General features: G+C 42.5%; 2 protein-coding genes across 15 annotated transcripts in view; both read right to left on the bottom strand.

The window, feature by feature from the left end:
* Positions 1-17,877, bottom strand: part of LOC119481208 (serine/threonine-protein kinase pim-1-like) — a 1,020,488-nt gene that overhangs the window by 889,548 nt on the left and 113,063 nt on the right. The gene's annotated exons all lie outside the window — the stretch shown is intronic.
* LOC119481204 (nuclear factor 1 B-type-like) overlaps positions 1-17,877 on the bottom strand; it is a 69,390-nt gene that overhangs the window by 12,666 nt on the left and 38,847 nt on the right. For 4 of the 12 annotated variants that reach the window (XM_037757939.1, XM_037757949.1, XM_037757946.1 and 1 more), the window contains exons 3-10: positions 16,973-17,029; positions 13,798-13,866; positions 10,009-10,129; positions 8,760-8,881; positions 5,437-5,571; positions 5,087-5,271; positions 2,765-2,900; positions 1,780-1,880 (exon numbers count right to left, since the gene is read on the bottom strand). In XM_037757939.1, coding sequence (XP_037613867.1) covers positions 1,780-1,880; positions 2,765-2,900; positions 5,087-5,271; positions 5,437-5,571; positions 8,760-8,881; positions 10,009-10,129; positions 13,798-13,866; positions 16,973-17,029 — 926 coding nt within the window. The remainder of the gene's footprint in view (positions 1-1,779; positions 1,881-2,764; positions 2,901-5,086; positions 5,272-5,436; positions 5,572-8,759; positions 8,882-10,008; positions 10,130-13,797; positions 13,867-16,972; positions 17,030-17,877) is intronic. The other 8 variants (XM_037757940.1, XM_037757938.1, XM_037757947.1 and 5 more) reach the window with 5 other exon arrangements.

Here is a 17,877-nt window from a genome sequence, read left to right as displayed (position 1 = left end):
TGTGTGTGTGTTTGTAAAGTAATGTGTGAGGGAAATAGAGCTGAGCACATTACACTCTCAAAGACACCCACATGTCCCATCCATCTTCTGAGTAGTCACCGCACAGTGACAGTGAATTTCCTGACTTCCTTTAAAGGAACCATGAGAAATAGATGCTCTTTTCTGTTCTAGACTGTAGGATTTAAACTCTAACACACTCATAATGACATCTTGTGTATTCATCAATACTAAAATTCAAGAGAAAACGTACTGGCGCTGCCTGGATTACTGACATGAGGTGAATTCTACACTGTTCAAAATTCAAAAACTCATATTTTTGCTTTATATAAATTGATATAATCGGCTCAAATTCAGCTAAAGGACATACTGAGGATATTAAAGGGGAAATATGCCAATTTTCAAAATTCATAAATGTTATTCCTATGGTCTAAGACAGTCCAAAAAATATAAGTAAACATGAACAACTCTCTCCCTAATCAAAAAACTAGTGTGTAAACTCAAACTTGTGATGTCATACGGTATTAAGTGTGGAACCGCTCCATAGACAATGAATTGGGAGAAATGTTCTAGATGACACTGAGAGCAACTAGGGGAATGTGCTAAGTATATAGGAACATTTTGTTTTAGTGCTGAGCGCACTACAATAGAATAAAGCTCATTTGGGTTACGGATGCACAGATACAATACCAGATCGGATATTAGTCCGATACTGACTCAAATAGCTGGATCAGTCATTGGTGACAATGAGGCCGATCTATTCAAATCAATTTTGTTCATATTCTATACACATTATATACTGGAATTTTAATTCCTATTTCAGTTTTGACCATTTTGGTGCTGCATTAAAAAGGTTTACACTTGAATTGTATTTCCTGTTAATTTTGAAGATTTTTTACCAAGTTGCTGGTTAACGATTTATTATTTTAATAATAAATAATAATTCAGTAAATCTATATCTATGGATTTATTTGTTACATCTTGTTTTATGAAGTTAGGAAGGCAGTGTTTAAGTAAGGCCTGATGTTGCCTTACACATAAAAGAATGATCCCAGTCACTTCCACACAGTGAGGCATACAGCTTATTAATTAAACACTGGTTCGGTACTCGGTATCGGCCGATGTGTTGCTATCAGGACTGAAAAAGTTGGATCGGTGCATCCCTAATTTGGATATAAAAAAGGAAACAAACATTCTGTGGGTTCACAAAATCAGTCTCCCATTCATCGTCTATGGAGCAGCTCCAGACTTTATACCCTATGACATCACAAGTCATAGAGACTTACTTCTCTGGTTTCTGGCTTTGAGAGAGAGCAACTCATGTTCACACATATTAATTGAACTTTCCTAGGCCATGGAAATAACATATTGGTATTCTTAATTAAGGTGGAGTTCCCCTTTAAATTGTGGGTCATTTAAGGAACTTTCAAGGATGTTAATAATGCTAAAAAAGCATCATATTACAGCAAAAAATAATTGATTATCACTATATCCTGCTATCTTTAGCCGTGTAAAGTCTCAATCCTCTTGAGGTCTGAAAAACTTGATATGCTGCTAATGCCAATAGTGACTGCTATGCTTGACCTCAGCCTACGATCTGATGTAGAAACGCTCTGATCTAACAAGACAGTTTAATGCTTCCAGCAAATCCAATTCAGAGTGCGACAGGCTTTTGCAGAGGGCAGGGGATTTCACATCTGATGTGCGGGGAGATGGGGGGGACAGAAAATGAAAGGATAAGAGGAGGAGCAGGTGAGTGCTGGAGGGGCTGGAAGGTCTCACCTGTTGCTGGTGGAGGAAGGCGGGATCTCTTGGGCTCAGGCCTACAAAACGGTTAGCCGTCGGGGTGCCGGGGGCTGAGTAGCCTGGGTAACACGCCATAACAAAAACACAAATACATGTTCGCATTACAATTAGAACTTCAGGAGGCTGTTGCTCTGATCCACAGTCAGTCATTTGTCAACGTTACAAACAACTAATAGTAAAAAAGTGCATGCGGAGTCCCACAGGGTTCAACTTTGGGCACACTCCCATTCAGTCATTTGGACATTTTGTCAACAATTATGGGATCATTTTTCACAAATACTCTTTTGGTATTGTTGTAATGTTTTGTTTATAATTTGAACATGTCATATATAATTAAAGATAGGGGTGTAAGAAAATACACGTGAGTATTGTGATATTGTGTGTTGTGATACGGTATCGGTTCTCCAAAACACTATAAATTTTTAATTAACCTCTTAAAAATCTGACGCTATTCAGTTTTAAAGCCAGAGTGAAGATACTGGCATCATATGAAACTAGCTTGTAGCAAAGGAGGCTAAATTTATGCTACATTTTGGTGAGGAAAAACTGGCATGGTGATTTTCAAAGGGGTGCCTTGACCTCTGACCTCAAGATATGTGAATGAAAATGGGTTCTCTGGGTACCCACGAGTCTCCCCTTTACAGAGGTGCCCACTTTACTTTTTGTAAGCAGTTTGGGGCAAAAACCATGCAGTTGTTTGCATGCAGTACAAATGTGTTATTTTTACCTATTCTAAATGACAGTTTTCCTAAAATTAGATTTTAAAATCGTAATATAGAGTATCGCAATATAAGTATCATGATACTTATCGTATCGCCAGATTCCTGCCGATACACAGCCCTAATTAAAGTCTACATCTTGATTTCCAGTCACCTTGCTGCATTGATGTAGACGAGTATTCAAGGGTGGTGTGCAGTAGGTGATGGGTAGTGGTAATCTATACTGGCTGGTAGGGACTCACCTTCCGTGGATGTGGTGATGGGCTTGGTGTCTGGCATGGAGAGCGAGACTGGTCGCACGGCGCCGTGGTGTGGGGAAGGGGCCAGAACTGGGGTGAAGTGGCCCGGGACCTTTCCCACCTGACCACTGCTGTTAGGCTGCATGTGTGTTACAGACAACAACAACAACAACAACAACAACAAAAAACACAATTCAGCACAAGCACTTTGTTTCAAAGAATGATTTGTTTTGTCTACATTTAAGGGATTTCGTGCCAAACATGTGCGGAGTGGTTTACTCCATCTCTGGAGTTTATCATCTTTTGTTTTGGTTTGTCTGGTAAGATGAGAACAGTCGCGAAAATTGACATTTTGATGGTCATAAATTGACAAATATAAATATCTGCCACTAACTTAAGCTTGAAAAACAAAACCGAAAAGATGAATTTAGGCAATCATGCTTTGCTAAACGTTTTGTCTGTCACCAAAAACCTAAAACTCTTTGTGAGGACAGCCAATATGTGTCCACTAGTGACTTGTGTTTACAAGCTCTTGTTCGCTTGTAAATGTGCACTTGGGCAGATCTCAATAAAACAACACAAGCATGTAACAAACTACACTTTTCCAAAACGGTTAACACTAAACAAACTTAATGTCCTATCCTCGTTTCTGGGAGGAGGGGGAGTGTTTCTGCTCTGTTTTCCCTCACAGACCTAAAATCAACAACAAAAGGTGACTGGACCGCTCACTAGATTTTAGTACTTTCAGTCGCTATGTTGTCACAGTTATTACTAAAACTCTAAGGGGGTGGGGGCACGAGCAACAATAGCTCCTCAGTCAGAGACGATGGATTTCCTACATGATTTTAAACAATGATTTTAATGGCGCTCATAAATGGAATTTAGGAGGACTCGGGCATGAAAAGACTGAGAGAGCTGCTGCGGAGTGACCTGTTACAATGGTGTGAATGTGCGAGTACAGAGAGACTATATATATAGAGAGAAGGAAATAAAGGAAGCTAGTGGGAGCTACTCTTTCAGGCGGCTGGAGACTGTCTGGGGCGTTCATTTCGGGGCCGCCCCGAGTTCAAAACTCAAACAGGCCTTTTCGGAAAAGAATTGTGTCCACAGGGTTCCCTCCGATGTGAATAGAATGTTTAATTAGAGTGTAATATAATCTGCGTTAAAGCAAGCATAAAAACATTCTGGCACTCGTCCACGGGATTATAAGCGCTGTGTTATTTGCTGAGCCTCCCTCCCTGCTCCCTCCTTCCCCAACAGCGTTCTCTCTTCCCTACTGGACCCCACCTCGCTAGCCCGCCGCCACCTCCCCCCTCTCTCTCTCTCCTTTCTCCAGCACCCCAGCAGAGGGCCAGTTAATTCTGCACAAGAGCCGGGCCCCGGCAACGGCAAATATTTACAACCTTTATCATTCCCCGCGGTTTTTCTCTAGAGTAACAGCCCCCACCACCACCACCACCACCACCACCCCGCTAACCCGCTCCCTGCTCTGGAGATGGAGCCGTCTACGAGGCCTTTGTTTACAGTGAGAACAGCGGGGATATAAAACTCACATAAATATCACACGGCTCTCTCATCTATAGAGACGCCTGCTCTCTCTCCAACACACTGGCTGCAGTGTACACCCAGAATATATAAGAGCCCGAAGCTATTTGATTTACTACAACGTCTTGATACAGTTTTGTATGTCACGTGTGACTGCGATCGTTCGGTTGGAGTTTTTTAGCACAACTGCAAATATAAGGCAGAGAACGTAGTATAATAACCTTTGCCATGAGCGTTATATCAAACAGAAAATATACGCCTCTCTGTCACGTGAAGTGGTCCGTAAAAGTTCAGTCGGGGGCTGCCCGCAAAATGAAGAGTGGTTTAATCTAACTGTGATTTAATTCGCCTGTAAATTAGTCTAATTAGTTAACTCTTTCTATGGTTACTGTAATTACAGATGGTGGTCAGCTTAAGGGCTTAAAATGTTTAATTTTGGGTTCATAAAATTATTATTTTTTTTAGATTTTGTGGAGAAAAGAAGCACTGAGAAAAAAAAACTTTTTTTTTCCTGCAGTCATTCTAATGACATAATAAATGACCAGGAGCAGGTTTCAGATAAAAGAAGAAAAAAAACAAGCAGCAGGGTGATGTTTCTCTACTTGCAAATAGTCCAATGATGCAGTAATGAAATAATGACAAATGCATGCTAGTATTCCTCTCAGGTCAGATGGGAACAGAGCAAGAACAAGATAACAAAAGGACGACTTGAGGCCATGAAACTCTTGCCAAGCCAGCCTCTTGCTTCTGGCCAACAAACCGGCTTCTTCAAAGACTGACCTGGCTGCTCTGTGGGCTGGACGGGTCGTATGACGGCACGTAGCTCTTGAGGGGATCAGCTGGGTTGAGGTGGGGCGGGTAGCGGATGGTGGTGTGCGAGAAGTAGGGCGACGGCGCTGGGGGCAGGATAGACGAGGCCGAGAACTGCAGGGGCGAGTGTGGAGGGGGGCTCCTCGTCGATATAACTGCAGAGAGAGACAGACAGAAGGGAGATGAAGACAGAGTTAAGATAAAGCGATCGTCATTGATCTGAGCTAAATGAAGTATCGGCATAGATTTTTTGACTGCGTTTATGAAGAAAAACAGTCGATTAGAGCTCCAGCTGGAGGTTAAAGTCACCGGTGACTCACCACTGTGTCCTACACCTGTTAGGCCTGGGTGATGAGGCTGAGGGAAAGTGCTGAGTCGTGGTGAGGAGTCCTGCGGGGAGGTGGGGCTGAACAGCGGCTTCTCTGGCTTCTTCATGGTGGGAGAGGACATGTCTGCTAGTGGGGAAAAAACACACACAAAAGCACACAGAAACACATGAATGTACGCTCAAGGTCAGAACGTTTCCTACACACCTTTAGTGGTTATTCAAACTCTTAAAAAGTCTTTGATCGTTTCTTTGGGTATATTTGCACAGATGGGAGACACAAATTTGTCCCAGCTTCTGTGTTTGTGTTTTTTTTTTACAGGAAAATGAAATAAAATGACATCACCGGTGCACAAAAATAATATATTTTTTGCATAAACTCTCGATGTGTTGCTGAAAATTAATCAAAACCTTCCCCTCCGGCTTCCATTAATGTTTCCGTTTCTCACGAATGAAAGGAATTAAGTGCCAAAAATGAATTACAGCTGAAATGAAGCAGAATTTGATCTGCGTGGGATTAGTATTACCAAGGGCACCCTGTCTTTAGTGAATGCAGCGTACAATGGAAAATGTGTTTTGGAAAATTACAGACACTGCAAAAGGGTCAAAATCACTGTGGAATCGTTACAAATCACTGGACGTCCCCGAAGAAATAGAAGTCCTGTGAAAATTCAGCTTTTGTCGTGTCTGAGCAGACAACTAAATCCAGTGATCTGATGCGCAGTTGTAAAAGCAGCCGGTCGCTCAGAATGGGATTTGAGAATTTCAAGACCCTCACGTAATCTTAACTAGAACATTACACTGTCACATCTGCTCGCCTCGGCCTTACACAAGCTACTGTAATTCCCCATGAATAATCCTGAAGGCTCAGCGGAAGAAAATTTGTTTCGAAAATTTGCTCTGTAAACTAAAAAGTATGCGCACAAGTTGCTCATTATTGCCGCTGTACACTTCTCATGAGCAATGTTCTGCTGTCACGGCTGTGCGGTTTTCAATTTTCCACAGTGAGAGACGGTGTCTGAAGGGAGCGTGATAACAAATAGATGCGAGAGGCAACAACCTATGTCTGCCTGTGCTTCCTCTATGAACATTCATCAAGTGCTTTTCTGCTCTGTCACAGATTCTCTGGGTGTATAGCTTTCAAATCATCCATCTCTTTCCCCCCCAAAAAATAAGCGATATAAACCCTCGCTGCCCCGTAGTATCGACCGCCCTTCTCCCTCCCACGACAGGGAAGGATCCACCCGAGTGACGGGAAGAATCACTCTTCTCCGGAGAAAGAGAGCGACAAAAGGTGGCTGGAATTCAGGGGGATTTCCCAGTGTGAGGTTGCAAGAGGATACAGGCTTAAGTGCTTTCATTTTTATGTCAGAGGGAGAAATACCTTAGAGAAGATTGATATCAATGCTTAATGTATAAATAGGGAATATTTTCTGCGGCGGAGGTATTTTCCTCCCTTCTGCTAATTAAATCCTTCAGGGAATCGACTGGACTGCCTCGGGAAATTAAACTGGACAAAATTAATTACCACTTAATAGTTTAAATAAAAGAGTTTTTTTGCATTTAAACCAGTTGTGAATGTGAACCTTTTAAATTAAAACATTTTTAAAAAAAATTGTGCAGTACTTTCCCAGAGAAAAATACAAGCGAGAATTTCTTCCTCTGCATGGCGAGGTTTTTGCCGAACGACAACCATGTGCGAGAAATGACCGCTTGGCACTTGGGAGGCCTCATATGGGTTTAATATCACCCCACTTCTCATTTATTCTCTCCTGACAGAATAATGGCTGTCTTTGGAGAGTTTCCTACCCACCGCTTTCCCTTTCTCCTCGCCCCAAAGCGTCTAAGTTTACGCAGAGCAATACTCTCAGGCCTTGTGCGAAGGTACACGCTGCATTTTTGTGTACCCACATTGGGCTGTGGTTGAATCCCACCAGTGATGTGTGTGTGTGTGTCAGCTGGTGTTTTCCTCTCTCAGCCTTCCTACTTATTATATTGAAATAAAAAGAAGAGGACTGGATAGAAAATAAAAAACAAGGAGGAAAAGGTTCATCAAATCATTTTGTCCAACAGAACGTTTCCTACCACATCTGTTTTGCTAAAATCCAGGGGCAGTGTGGGCAGCAGAGTGTGGAGAGAAGTCAGCAGAGAGTGAGAATGATCCGGAAACACGGGACAGTGAGGCCTTAATTAAAAGGGTGACGGGCTCTGCTCTGCACCAGGAGACAACGTAATGAGACATGCAAGCTGTCCCGCGAGGATCTCGCTTTCTCTCTCTTTCTCGTTCGCAGAAACAAGCAGGACAGCTTGTTTTTCTCTGATACACACAGCTCTACCTTTACTCTCTTTTTTCCCCCCCCAGATCCTGTAAGCCCTATGTATGAGCTCATTAGGTGAGCTTTATTTCTTAATTCCCGTCAAACTAGACCTGTGCCTTAAACTGTACTGATGGGGAATTCCTCTCAAGTTCAGCCAAGATGTATAGGCTGACTTCCTGATGAGGAGTCATCTGACACTTTTGCCCTGCAGGTCTAACAGCTCTACATGAGGTTTAGAAATAAGGAGTTCTCTATAAAAGAAGGTGTTGTCGCTATCTAATGATACATATAACAATTTGAAACACTCACACCTCGCACTTGTATGAAAGTAAAACTCTTATTATAAAGTTTTTCAGTGATGAAAACAACCAGAGTGCTGTTATTTTTCAGATACCGAGTTGTGAATTTCAGTTGGAACAGTTTGTTCTCGTAACGGCCGCTCTGCATAGTGGGATCCAATGTTTCCTTTGTGTGAGCGACAGGTGCGAGAGAATACAGATTTACATTCAGACGGCGGTTCAAATGGGTTTAAACATTTATATATGACGGGCGGTTGCCTGCGGCTATCTCTGTCATGGTATGTATTTTAAGAGGGTTGAACAGGTTCATGAGCAGAGAAACCAGATGCAGTTCATCCGAAATGAAACGGGCGGTGGTGTTGATGTACAGTAGCTTGTGACAAGGGCTGAGAGTTAAAGAGAGTTCAGCTGCTGCGAAAAAACTCGACGTGAGGTGTTCCCTTTGATCACATCTATTTGCATGCGATGAGGGCGAAACGAGTAATGCTCTCCTATCCCTCATTAAATTCTGTCAACATGCTGCCGTGCGGCGCTGAGCAGCGCGAGACTGTGGTCGCACCGCAAGGGCCGTTACCCAACTCTCAATGTTTACTGTGTTACTGTATGAAAGCGACGGAGGGTGTTACTGACAAAGTGCATCCAAGCCTGACAAACCTCCTTTAGGCAAATAAAGGTGGTCAAATAAAAAACAGGAAAATCACCTCCGTCTCTGTCGTGCCAGTTCGCCCGACTGCTGGCTGGCGAGCTGGGTGACGAGTAGAAGTCGGGTCCCGTCGGGCTGGTGTCCATGTTCTCCTCCATGCTGCCGGTTTTGGGCCTTTTGCTGTGGGACATGGAGAGGTTTATGGTTTAGTTATTTTTGGTATCGTGACTTTCAAAATTGCAAAGATGGCGTCTGTTCTGATTCGGCGGCAGATGGTGTGGATGTTTGCCGCAGATTAACTTGTGTTTACTTCGAGGCATAGTTTGACATTTTGGAAAATACACTTATTCGCTGTGTTGCCAAGAGTTACACGAGAAGTTTGATACCTCACACTCATATCGGTACGCTAAATAGGAAGTTAGTGTCAGGAGGTGGTTAGCTTAGCTTAGCATAAAGACAACTCCGTCCGAAGGTTTATCTTTTGTACTGACTAAATATTTAATCGCAATTAATTGCATGATTGTCCGTAGTCCAAATTAATCGCACATTTTTTATCTGTTCAAAATGTACCTTAAAGGGAGATTTGTCAAGTATTTAATACTCTTATCAACATGGGAGTGGGCAAATATGCTGCTTTATGCAAATGTATGTATATATTTATTATTGGAAATCAATAAACAACACAAAACAATGACAAATATTGTCCAGAAACCCTCACAGGTACTGCATTAAACATAAAAAATATGTTCAAATCTGCAAACTGCAGCCCAACAGGCAACAACAGCTGTCAGTGTGTCAGTGTGCTGACTTGACTATGACTTGCCCCAAACTGCATGTGATTATCATAAAGTGGGCATGTCTGTAAAGGGGAGACTCGTGGATACCCATAGAACCCATTTACATTCACATATCTTGAGGTCAGAGGTCAAGGGACCCCTTTGAAAATGGCCATGACAGTTTTTCCTCGCCAAAATTTAGCGTAAGTTTGGAGCGTTATTTAACCTCCTTCATTACTAGCAATATGACATGGTTGGTACCAATGGATTCCTTAGGTTTTTCTAGTTTCATATGATGCCATCTTCACTCTAACTCTAAAACAGAGCCAACTACAACCTAAAAATCACAAGTTGCATTAATGCGTTAAAGAAATTAGTGGCGTTAAAACCAATTTGCGTTAACACGTTATTATCGCATTAACTTTGACAGCCCTAAATAATATACAACGTCACTGCTATGATGTTATAATAGAAGGTCTTTTGTCCCTCCAACTTTGTCCATAAAGCTTTGTTGCCGTAACTTCCACTGACCTGCCGGGAGGGGAGGACAGGGAGCGGTGCAGCCCCACGCTGGAGTTCAGGTCATGATAGTAGGGTTGGCTGGGCATGTCGGCCATGGAGAAGTTTACCGCAGCACCGTGGGTGATGGGCACTGCAGAGGACACAGAGAAAAAACAAAGAGAGACAGTTACCCTGTAATCACTGCAAAGAAGGAGTTCAATGTCAGCAGTGTTGTCGGATCGAGTGCCGTGTCTTTCCCCCGTCCTCGCATCTAGAGGCGCGCAATTAATTGCACAATAGCTTGACTGACTGTTATTGACGCTTTGCGTTTAGAGGGCCCTGTGTATCAAATTAAGCGCTCCCTATTCACAGGTTAACTGTCTGACCATCACAGGCATTTCTGCTGAGCACTCTGATTAACAAGTCGCTGCTTCCCAAAGTGACTGCAGGTAGGGGCATTTTCAAGAAAGTACACTGCAGCTGCATTTTCTAAGTATGGATGAATCTCTATTTATATATAAATATGTAAATTCACAGCAGTAATACAACAGTGTTTTATAGCTAAAAGCACCAAAAGCAGGCCGTTTGTTGCTGAATAGAATCATTTTGATGCATCAAAAGTCGGATGAGCTCAGCATCTCAAGGAAATCTCAGTAAACTCGAAGCCGAATTCACAACCGTCAACATTTTCTCCTCTTCTCTACGGCCCAGTATAACACTCAGCAGTTTCCTCACATAGTGATTTACAGTGGGAGAGGTGTTGTTTTTCTCACTGCGGTCAAGGTGAGGGATATTGTTTCAAGGGAGGCTGCGGCGGGTGTTTACAGAACAAAAGGAGTTCACCACCCATCGCCGCTCTCTCCCACTCTCCCTCTGTCTCTGCCTGTGTCTCTCGCTCGTCAGTGTGTGGCCCGCGAGGCAGCCTGCAGCTCGAGCGGTTGGTTGGTTTGGAGTCGATGAGAGGATGGAGTGTGTGGCGCCGTCTGTTGTGGTCTGAGGTTCACCACTGGCACGATCCCTCCGCCAGCCTCCGCCCTGGCAGCCTACTGTAGCCCTGGCACAGGCCCCTACCCGCTGCTACCCATACCGAGCTGTCTGTGGAGGAATGCATCCGGCCCGAGGACGCAGAATACAAGACCATTGTTTGTTTTTTTTTTCATTCATGGCTGAGGATACCCCCAACCATCTCTGTCTGTGCTGGTTTCTCTCTATTGCTCACTAGGCTGTCATCTCATTTAATAATCTGACTTTTAAGCCAAAAAAAAAACAGTAAATGAACCACGATGCTGCAAATTAACAGCACTTATTCCAGCACATTACCTCATCTTGCTGAATATAAGGGGAGAATGTAATGTCTTCACACATTTACGTCAACAATTTAATTTGCCTGCGCTTGTCCACATTGACTAAATATCTTTACACTCGCAGCCGAGGCTCCTGTTGCATTAATGAGTGTCCCCGTCGAAACGCCGGACCGCAAGTCAGCCTTGAACTCCTTCAGCTCCCTTTGATGGACTTCAAAGAATGTCTCAACAGCCCAGAGAGTCGGGAGAGAGGCGCGATGACGGACGACGGACGGCTGCTCAGATATCTTCCCAGGGAGTGACCGGCTGAGTGAGTGACAATTCCTGTGTGTCCGTCGACCTTTTTAAAATTCCAGCTCGACTTCAGTTGGCTTTAGCTGGAACCGGCGGGCTCGGTCACATGAGAGCAAACACGCCGGCGCAGCGGCCATCTGGACAGGGGGGCAAATTAAACACTAAACAAAAACACAGCCTTTCAAAGGAGAGGCAGTCTGTGAGCATCGAGACGAGTAGGTTCCGCCTCTCAGAGCATTATGTATGAGACAACCTGGACCGCGCTGCGGCATCAGAAAACACTTTGATACAGTAGGTAAACAGAAACCAAGGTCAGCTTTAAATATTATTTGTTAACATGTGAACGGCCAAAACGTAGAGGGATTTTTTTGGACAATTTTGCGGATTTTACTTGTGAAAACCCTGTGTAAAATTATTAATTTTAATAGCTGGAAGTTGAAGGGTTATATGACTATAGGATAGTATAGTAATTCATAGACAGATTGACTGCTTGACACTTCAAGAGATCATCACTTTAAGGCCACAACGAAATTATTTTTAGTATCGATTAATCTGCCGGTTATTTTTATTCCACTAATAGTTTACTGTAGAAAATGTTGAAAAAATTGTGAAAAATAATCAGAATTTCCCAGAACCAAAGTTGACATATTCAGATTAGGGCTGCAACAATTATTTTCTCGATTAATCGATTAGTTGTTTGGTCTATAAAATATCAGAAAATGGTGAAAAATGGCAATCAGTGTTTCCCAAAGCCCAAGATGACGTCCTCAAATGTCTTGTTTTGTCCACAACTCAAAGATATTAAGTTTACTGTCATATAGGAGTAAAGAAACCAGAAAATATTCACATTTAAGAAGCTGGAATCAGAGAATTTTAGCTTTTTTTTCTTAAAAATGACTTAATTGAACATATGGACGTTTCTGCTCGTCTCTAAGACACTTCTACAGATCATCACTTTAGGGCCACAACTTTCATTGTTGATTAATTATTATTTTCTTGAATAATCGTTTGGTGTAGAAAATGTTAGAAAATTGTGAGAAATAATCAGAATTTCCCAGAACCAAAGTTTACATATTCAGAGTAGAGTCGCAACTAACGATTATTTTCAAAGTCAATTAATCTGTTGATTATTTTCTTGATTTATCAATTAGTTGTTTGGTCTATAAAATGTCAGAAAATGGTGAAAAATGTCAATCAGTGTTTCAAAAAGCCCAAGATGACATCCTCAAATATCTTGTTTTGTCCACAACTCAAAGATAATCAGTTTTCTGTAATCTGGAATCAGATAATTTTGACTTTTTTTCCTTAGAAAAATTACTCAAATCAATTAATCAATTATCAAATTAGTCGGCGATTAATTTAATAGTTGACAACTAATTGATTAATCCTTGCAGCTCCAATTCAGATTGCTTATTTTTTTTTAATGAATTATCAAAATAGTCCTGACTGCAGCACTGAACAGATATTAGAGTCTAACCATCGGACCGGAATAGACTGGTACACACACACACACACAGACAGCTCAACACAGGTATGTTCCTTTTAAACACAGGTTATTGGGGTGACTGGAGTCTTTGTGCACCGCGGGCATGTTCCAGAGCTAAAGTACAGGAAAAACGGCGCCTCGGGGTGCCCTCGGTTATCAGAGGCAAGAGGGCTGCTGGAAGAACAACCGTTCAACGGCTTTGCGGAGGGCAGACATGTCTATACAGATGCACACAGGCTCGTACACACGGCAGCGCAGTCGAGTGTTCTCTTATTGCAAAAGCAGACTGGCCAAACTGGATTTACCACACTTCAGTACTGTACATTGGTTTTCAGTAAATATAAAGAGGTTGAGGTTAGTAGAAAAAGCTGAGGGTTACTAATTATGTTTATATGAAAACACCTATGAATACACTAGTGTGCGTTTGAGCAAGAGGGACAGATTTAAAGGTGTGCTTCAGTTACCTGATTAGACCTGGTCTCAGCCGCGTGTGGGCGTGTGCACACTGTGATTGATTGGCATCTCCCTGACTCTCGTATAAACTAGGTTGCACCTGTTAGGGCAGGGAAACTTACACCTTCAACGTTCTCGTAAGCACATGGACTTTGGTGTCCTCATGTGATTCCCGGCGTAGCGCCGCCCAGCTTCAACGTGAGCAGAGGTCTAATCCGTGATAAGTGAGAGAACACTTCAGGTGCAAACAGTTTGAATATGACGGCGAGTGTGTGTACTTACTTCTGGACACTCGCACCAGTTCTGTAACACTGAAGACTCCTGATTTGATGAAGCTGTCTTCCAAGTAGACTGTAGACACAGAGACATAAAGGAAATCATCCGGTTATTATTACGGTCATGCTTGTTATTCATTTCATACTTTCATACCAACTGAAATATAGACGTATTTAAGAGTCGCCACATGTTTCTTTGAATGTGAAATCAACAGTAACATTGGGTTCAACATGTCTTCCAACTATTCCCACCCATTCTGCATCATTTTGCCCATTAGCCATTCAATTGTAAAGTGATTTTTTTCTTTTTTTTTTTCAATTAAACCTGCAGTAGGCTGAATGTTTTTGGCATCATAGGGCAAAAAATCCATAATAACCTTTCAGCATATTGTAATGCAAGTGACTTCTGCACCTTCTTTCATGTCAGCTAGTACTGGCCATGTTTCATGCTGTCCAAGAGACGAAGACAAACATTCGGAAAATATACGTGGCGTTTCCTTATACCATTTAGTGCGTTGACTCTTATTTGTCAAAGGAAAAAAAACACCCAAAGCGAGCGTAAGAACTTTTTTTTTGCAAATGCTGGCGTTTTCATACAGATTTTCTAAGGCAGTACTTCAAAATGTTCATACAAATATGTGAATGGAAACTCAGCTAGTGATCATTTTTGTCCGTTGTCAATAAAGCATTATCTTCAGTAGTAAAAAAAAAAAAAAATGGAAACGGACAATATTTTCTTTCAGGCTGAAACCCATAAAAAAAATATTCATTTATAAGATTATATATTTAGAAAGAGAACAAAAGATCACACAAAAAACAAGAGGACTAAGATGAGGTCATCACTTAGTCGCAGACAAATATAGAGGAACAGATCACTACACAGGGATTTAACCAGTGTCTGACTTCATCTAGTATTTTTCACGCTTGTCTTTCTGTAGTCGGCTTTATTTCATCCTATTCCAATGAGATTTTAGCTCCGGTGTGGTTGAGCTGTTGCCCCCGCGACCCGACCCCTGATAAGCGTTTCAAGGTGGATGGATGGTGGTTGACTTGAAAATGATTGCGTTACGAGAAATAAAACTTCAGTTACTGTTCCGGATTTCAGTTGAAACGTCTAAAACTAACAACCGCAAACCATTGTGTGCAGTGCGGTCGCAGAGTGACAGGACAGGTGTGCGTGAGGAAGACGTGGGAGCAATATTTGGCCTCCTGCTGCCGAGAGCTTAACGAACGAGCCGCAGGCGCTGACCTACTTGATGAAATACACGAGCGAAACTTAATAACCGTTATGCAAAGACACAGTGTCACACCAAGACACATCCATCTTAAAGAGTCATTTACTGCGGTGTTGATGTAAAAGATTATTTGCTCTTTCCGATGTTAATTAACCGTTTTCGGAAGCCAATTTGGATGCAAAGTAAAGTTGTTTCAACAAAGCCAAATTCTTTCCTCCTGTTTCCAGAAAATCTATATTTGGACTGAACAAAATAATTACATGTGTATTGTTTGAAGTACTCGTTGCGTACTGTATGACCTGCCCAGGAATCAGCAACAGTAATCAGTCAAAATACGTAAAACAGCCAGACAAGTTATTGACACCCAAATGACTCCGGCTCGGCTTTGATGCAATGCCAAGGGCACTCTGGCCGTGCCAGAGAGATGGGCGGGCGGCTCGATTGGCACCTACGAGGCCTCATGCCTCCAGTGAGCCAACGGCTTTTGCGGGGAACTGTGCCACCGCAGAGGGCCTCCTAAGGCTTGAGTCATTGGCTCGCTAGCATGTTTTCCTTGGCACCTGCGTCGGCAGAACCTGCTCTTGAGGTAGACAACTAATTATACTTCTCCAACTATTTTCATTCCAACATTGTGACGACACCAGCGTGGGTCAGTCCAGGGGAACAACGGCGCTGTCAGAGGATATGATCTACAGCTGGCTCGCCATGACACACTCCATGACACGCAGCCAAAAGGTGCAATCTGCCGTAACGTTTTCACTCCAGAACTTTAGTGCCTCTTTTTTTTTTAACAACGTGTTTGATGTTGCCACTAGGATGATGACAATTCAATTTTAATGATCCAATCTAATTTTATTCCTCCTCACTCCATGCAAAGTTAAAAACTACGGCCTCAGCCAGCAGCGGATGTCAAACTGAAGTTGGAAAAATTACTATTATTTTATTAGTTTTTAATTATCATTTCCAACAAGTGTGTCAGCTAGGATTATCTAGTTATGGTGCATTTTATGTAGTTCAATTCACAAAATCATAGTTCAAAAATTGCCATTTTTATAAGGGCTGTCAATCGATCACAAATTAAACATACATTTTTTATCTGTTCAAAATGTACCTTAAAGGGAGATTTGTCAAGTATTTAATACTCTTATTAACATGGGAGTGGAAAAATATGCTGCTTTATGCAAATGTATGTATATATTTATTATAGGAAATCAGTTAACAACACAAACAATGACAAATATTGTCCAGAAACCCTCACAGGTACTGCATTTAGCTGAAAAAAAATATGCTCAGATCATAACATGGCAAACTGCAGCCCAACAGGCAACAACAGCTGTCAGTGTGTCAGTGTGCTGACTTGACTGTGACTTGCCCCAAACTGCATGTGATTATCATAAAGTGGGCATGTCTGTAAAGGGGAGACTCGTGGGTACCCATAGAACCCATTTTCATTCACATATCTTGAGGTCAAAGGTCAGGGGACCCCTTTGAAAATGGCTATGACCGTTTTTCCTCACCAAAATCGAGCCTAAGTTTGGAGCATTATTTAACCTTCTTTGCGACAAGCTAGTACAAATTCCTTAGATTTCGTAGTTTCATATGATGCCAGTATTAAAAGTCACTCCAGCTTTTAAACTGACTCCGCTACAGCCTCTGAACGAACGACTGCATTAACACGTTATATTTTACATAGTTGACATTGGATCACATGGGACAAAAGACGTTATATGGTCTACACCTAAGGCAGTACAGTACAGGTTCTTTTTTACAGTAAGGGCTTTTTTATTTTCACCGCAAGTCACTGAGTTCAGGGCAGATCGACTCTATTTAAACTAGGTAAGTTATGGTGTACACAGGCCGCTGTACAGAGGGCGAGCTGCAGAGGAACAATAGAGCGATGACAGGAGGGTGGAGGGAGGGAGGGAGGACGACTGGTACTGTACATACCTGGAAGAGGGGTCTTGCCTGGCTCATTGTTACTGGGACTTCCTGACTGCTGCGATTCTGCAAACACACAGAGAGATGGGAGGGGAGGGGGCTTAGTGTAGCACGAGGACAACAACATGCCATCTTACTGGAACACGCTTCTCTTTGCCAGCATTGATTATGTCCAGTAAAGGGTAACCTGGTGGCTGTGGGCTGTGACAATATTGTATCCTGTAACTTAGAATAAAGAAATAAGTAAATCTGAGCCTCTATTTTCTCAACCACAAACTCACTGAGGTCACTTAAAATAAAGATAAAGTATATTTCAGGACTTCCTAGGTGCCTTAATGTTTTCCTTATCTACTTGTCAAGGCGTGCATACCCACTGTACGTTAAACAAGACAGGTTTGTTTGAACAGCATTATCATTAATGGGAAGGCAAACCGAAGGAAAAAGCTCTCTGTCTGACACTGGATAGCCTAAAAGTTTTTTACCGGCAGACCTCTGGGTAATTTTTCAAAGGGGCTGCTGAGGGAGTGTTAGCGGGGAGGGGGCGGGGGGATGCAGAATGTGTTCGGTCCTGCTGTGCAAGGTACGAGCACAGAACAAAAACGTGGAGAGAGGACAGGAGGGGCGGGGAAATACAAGGAAACATGAGTGGAATTCTTTCCACCGGCTACGGCGCGCAGGCTCTGGTATGAGACGGCCCGGACTGACGTCTTTTACCTCCGAGCCTCGATGGGAGGGGAGTCATCTATCATTCCTCAGCAGTTCCTGCTCTGGTTGATCACCGACAGGCCTTTTTGTTTTTTTTTCCTTTTTAAATCACGTAACAGCAAAAAGTTGTGAAACATCAAAATTAACTCTATGTTGCACGTTGGCAAAGAAAAACTGAACCGCTGCCAAACAGTGAGCGCCGGGCGTCT

The sequence above is a fragment of the Sebastes umbrosus genome, chromosome 22, assembly GCF_015220745.1.
Source record: "Sebastes umbrosus isolate fSebUmb1 chromosome 22, fSebUmb1.pri, whole genome shotgun sequence".
In the NCBI taxonomy this organism is placed as follows: domain Eukaryota; kingdom Metazoa; phylum Chordata; class Actinopteri; order Perciformes; family Sebastidae; genus Sebastes; species Sebastes umbrosus.
The sequence above is the reverse complement of the archived record's forward strand: the minus strand, read 5'-3'. Positions and strand labels throughout refer to the sequence as shown.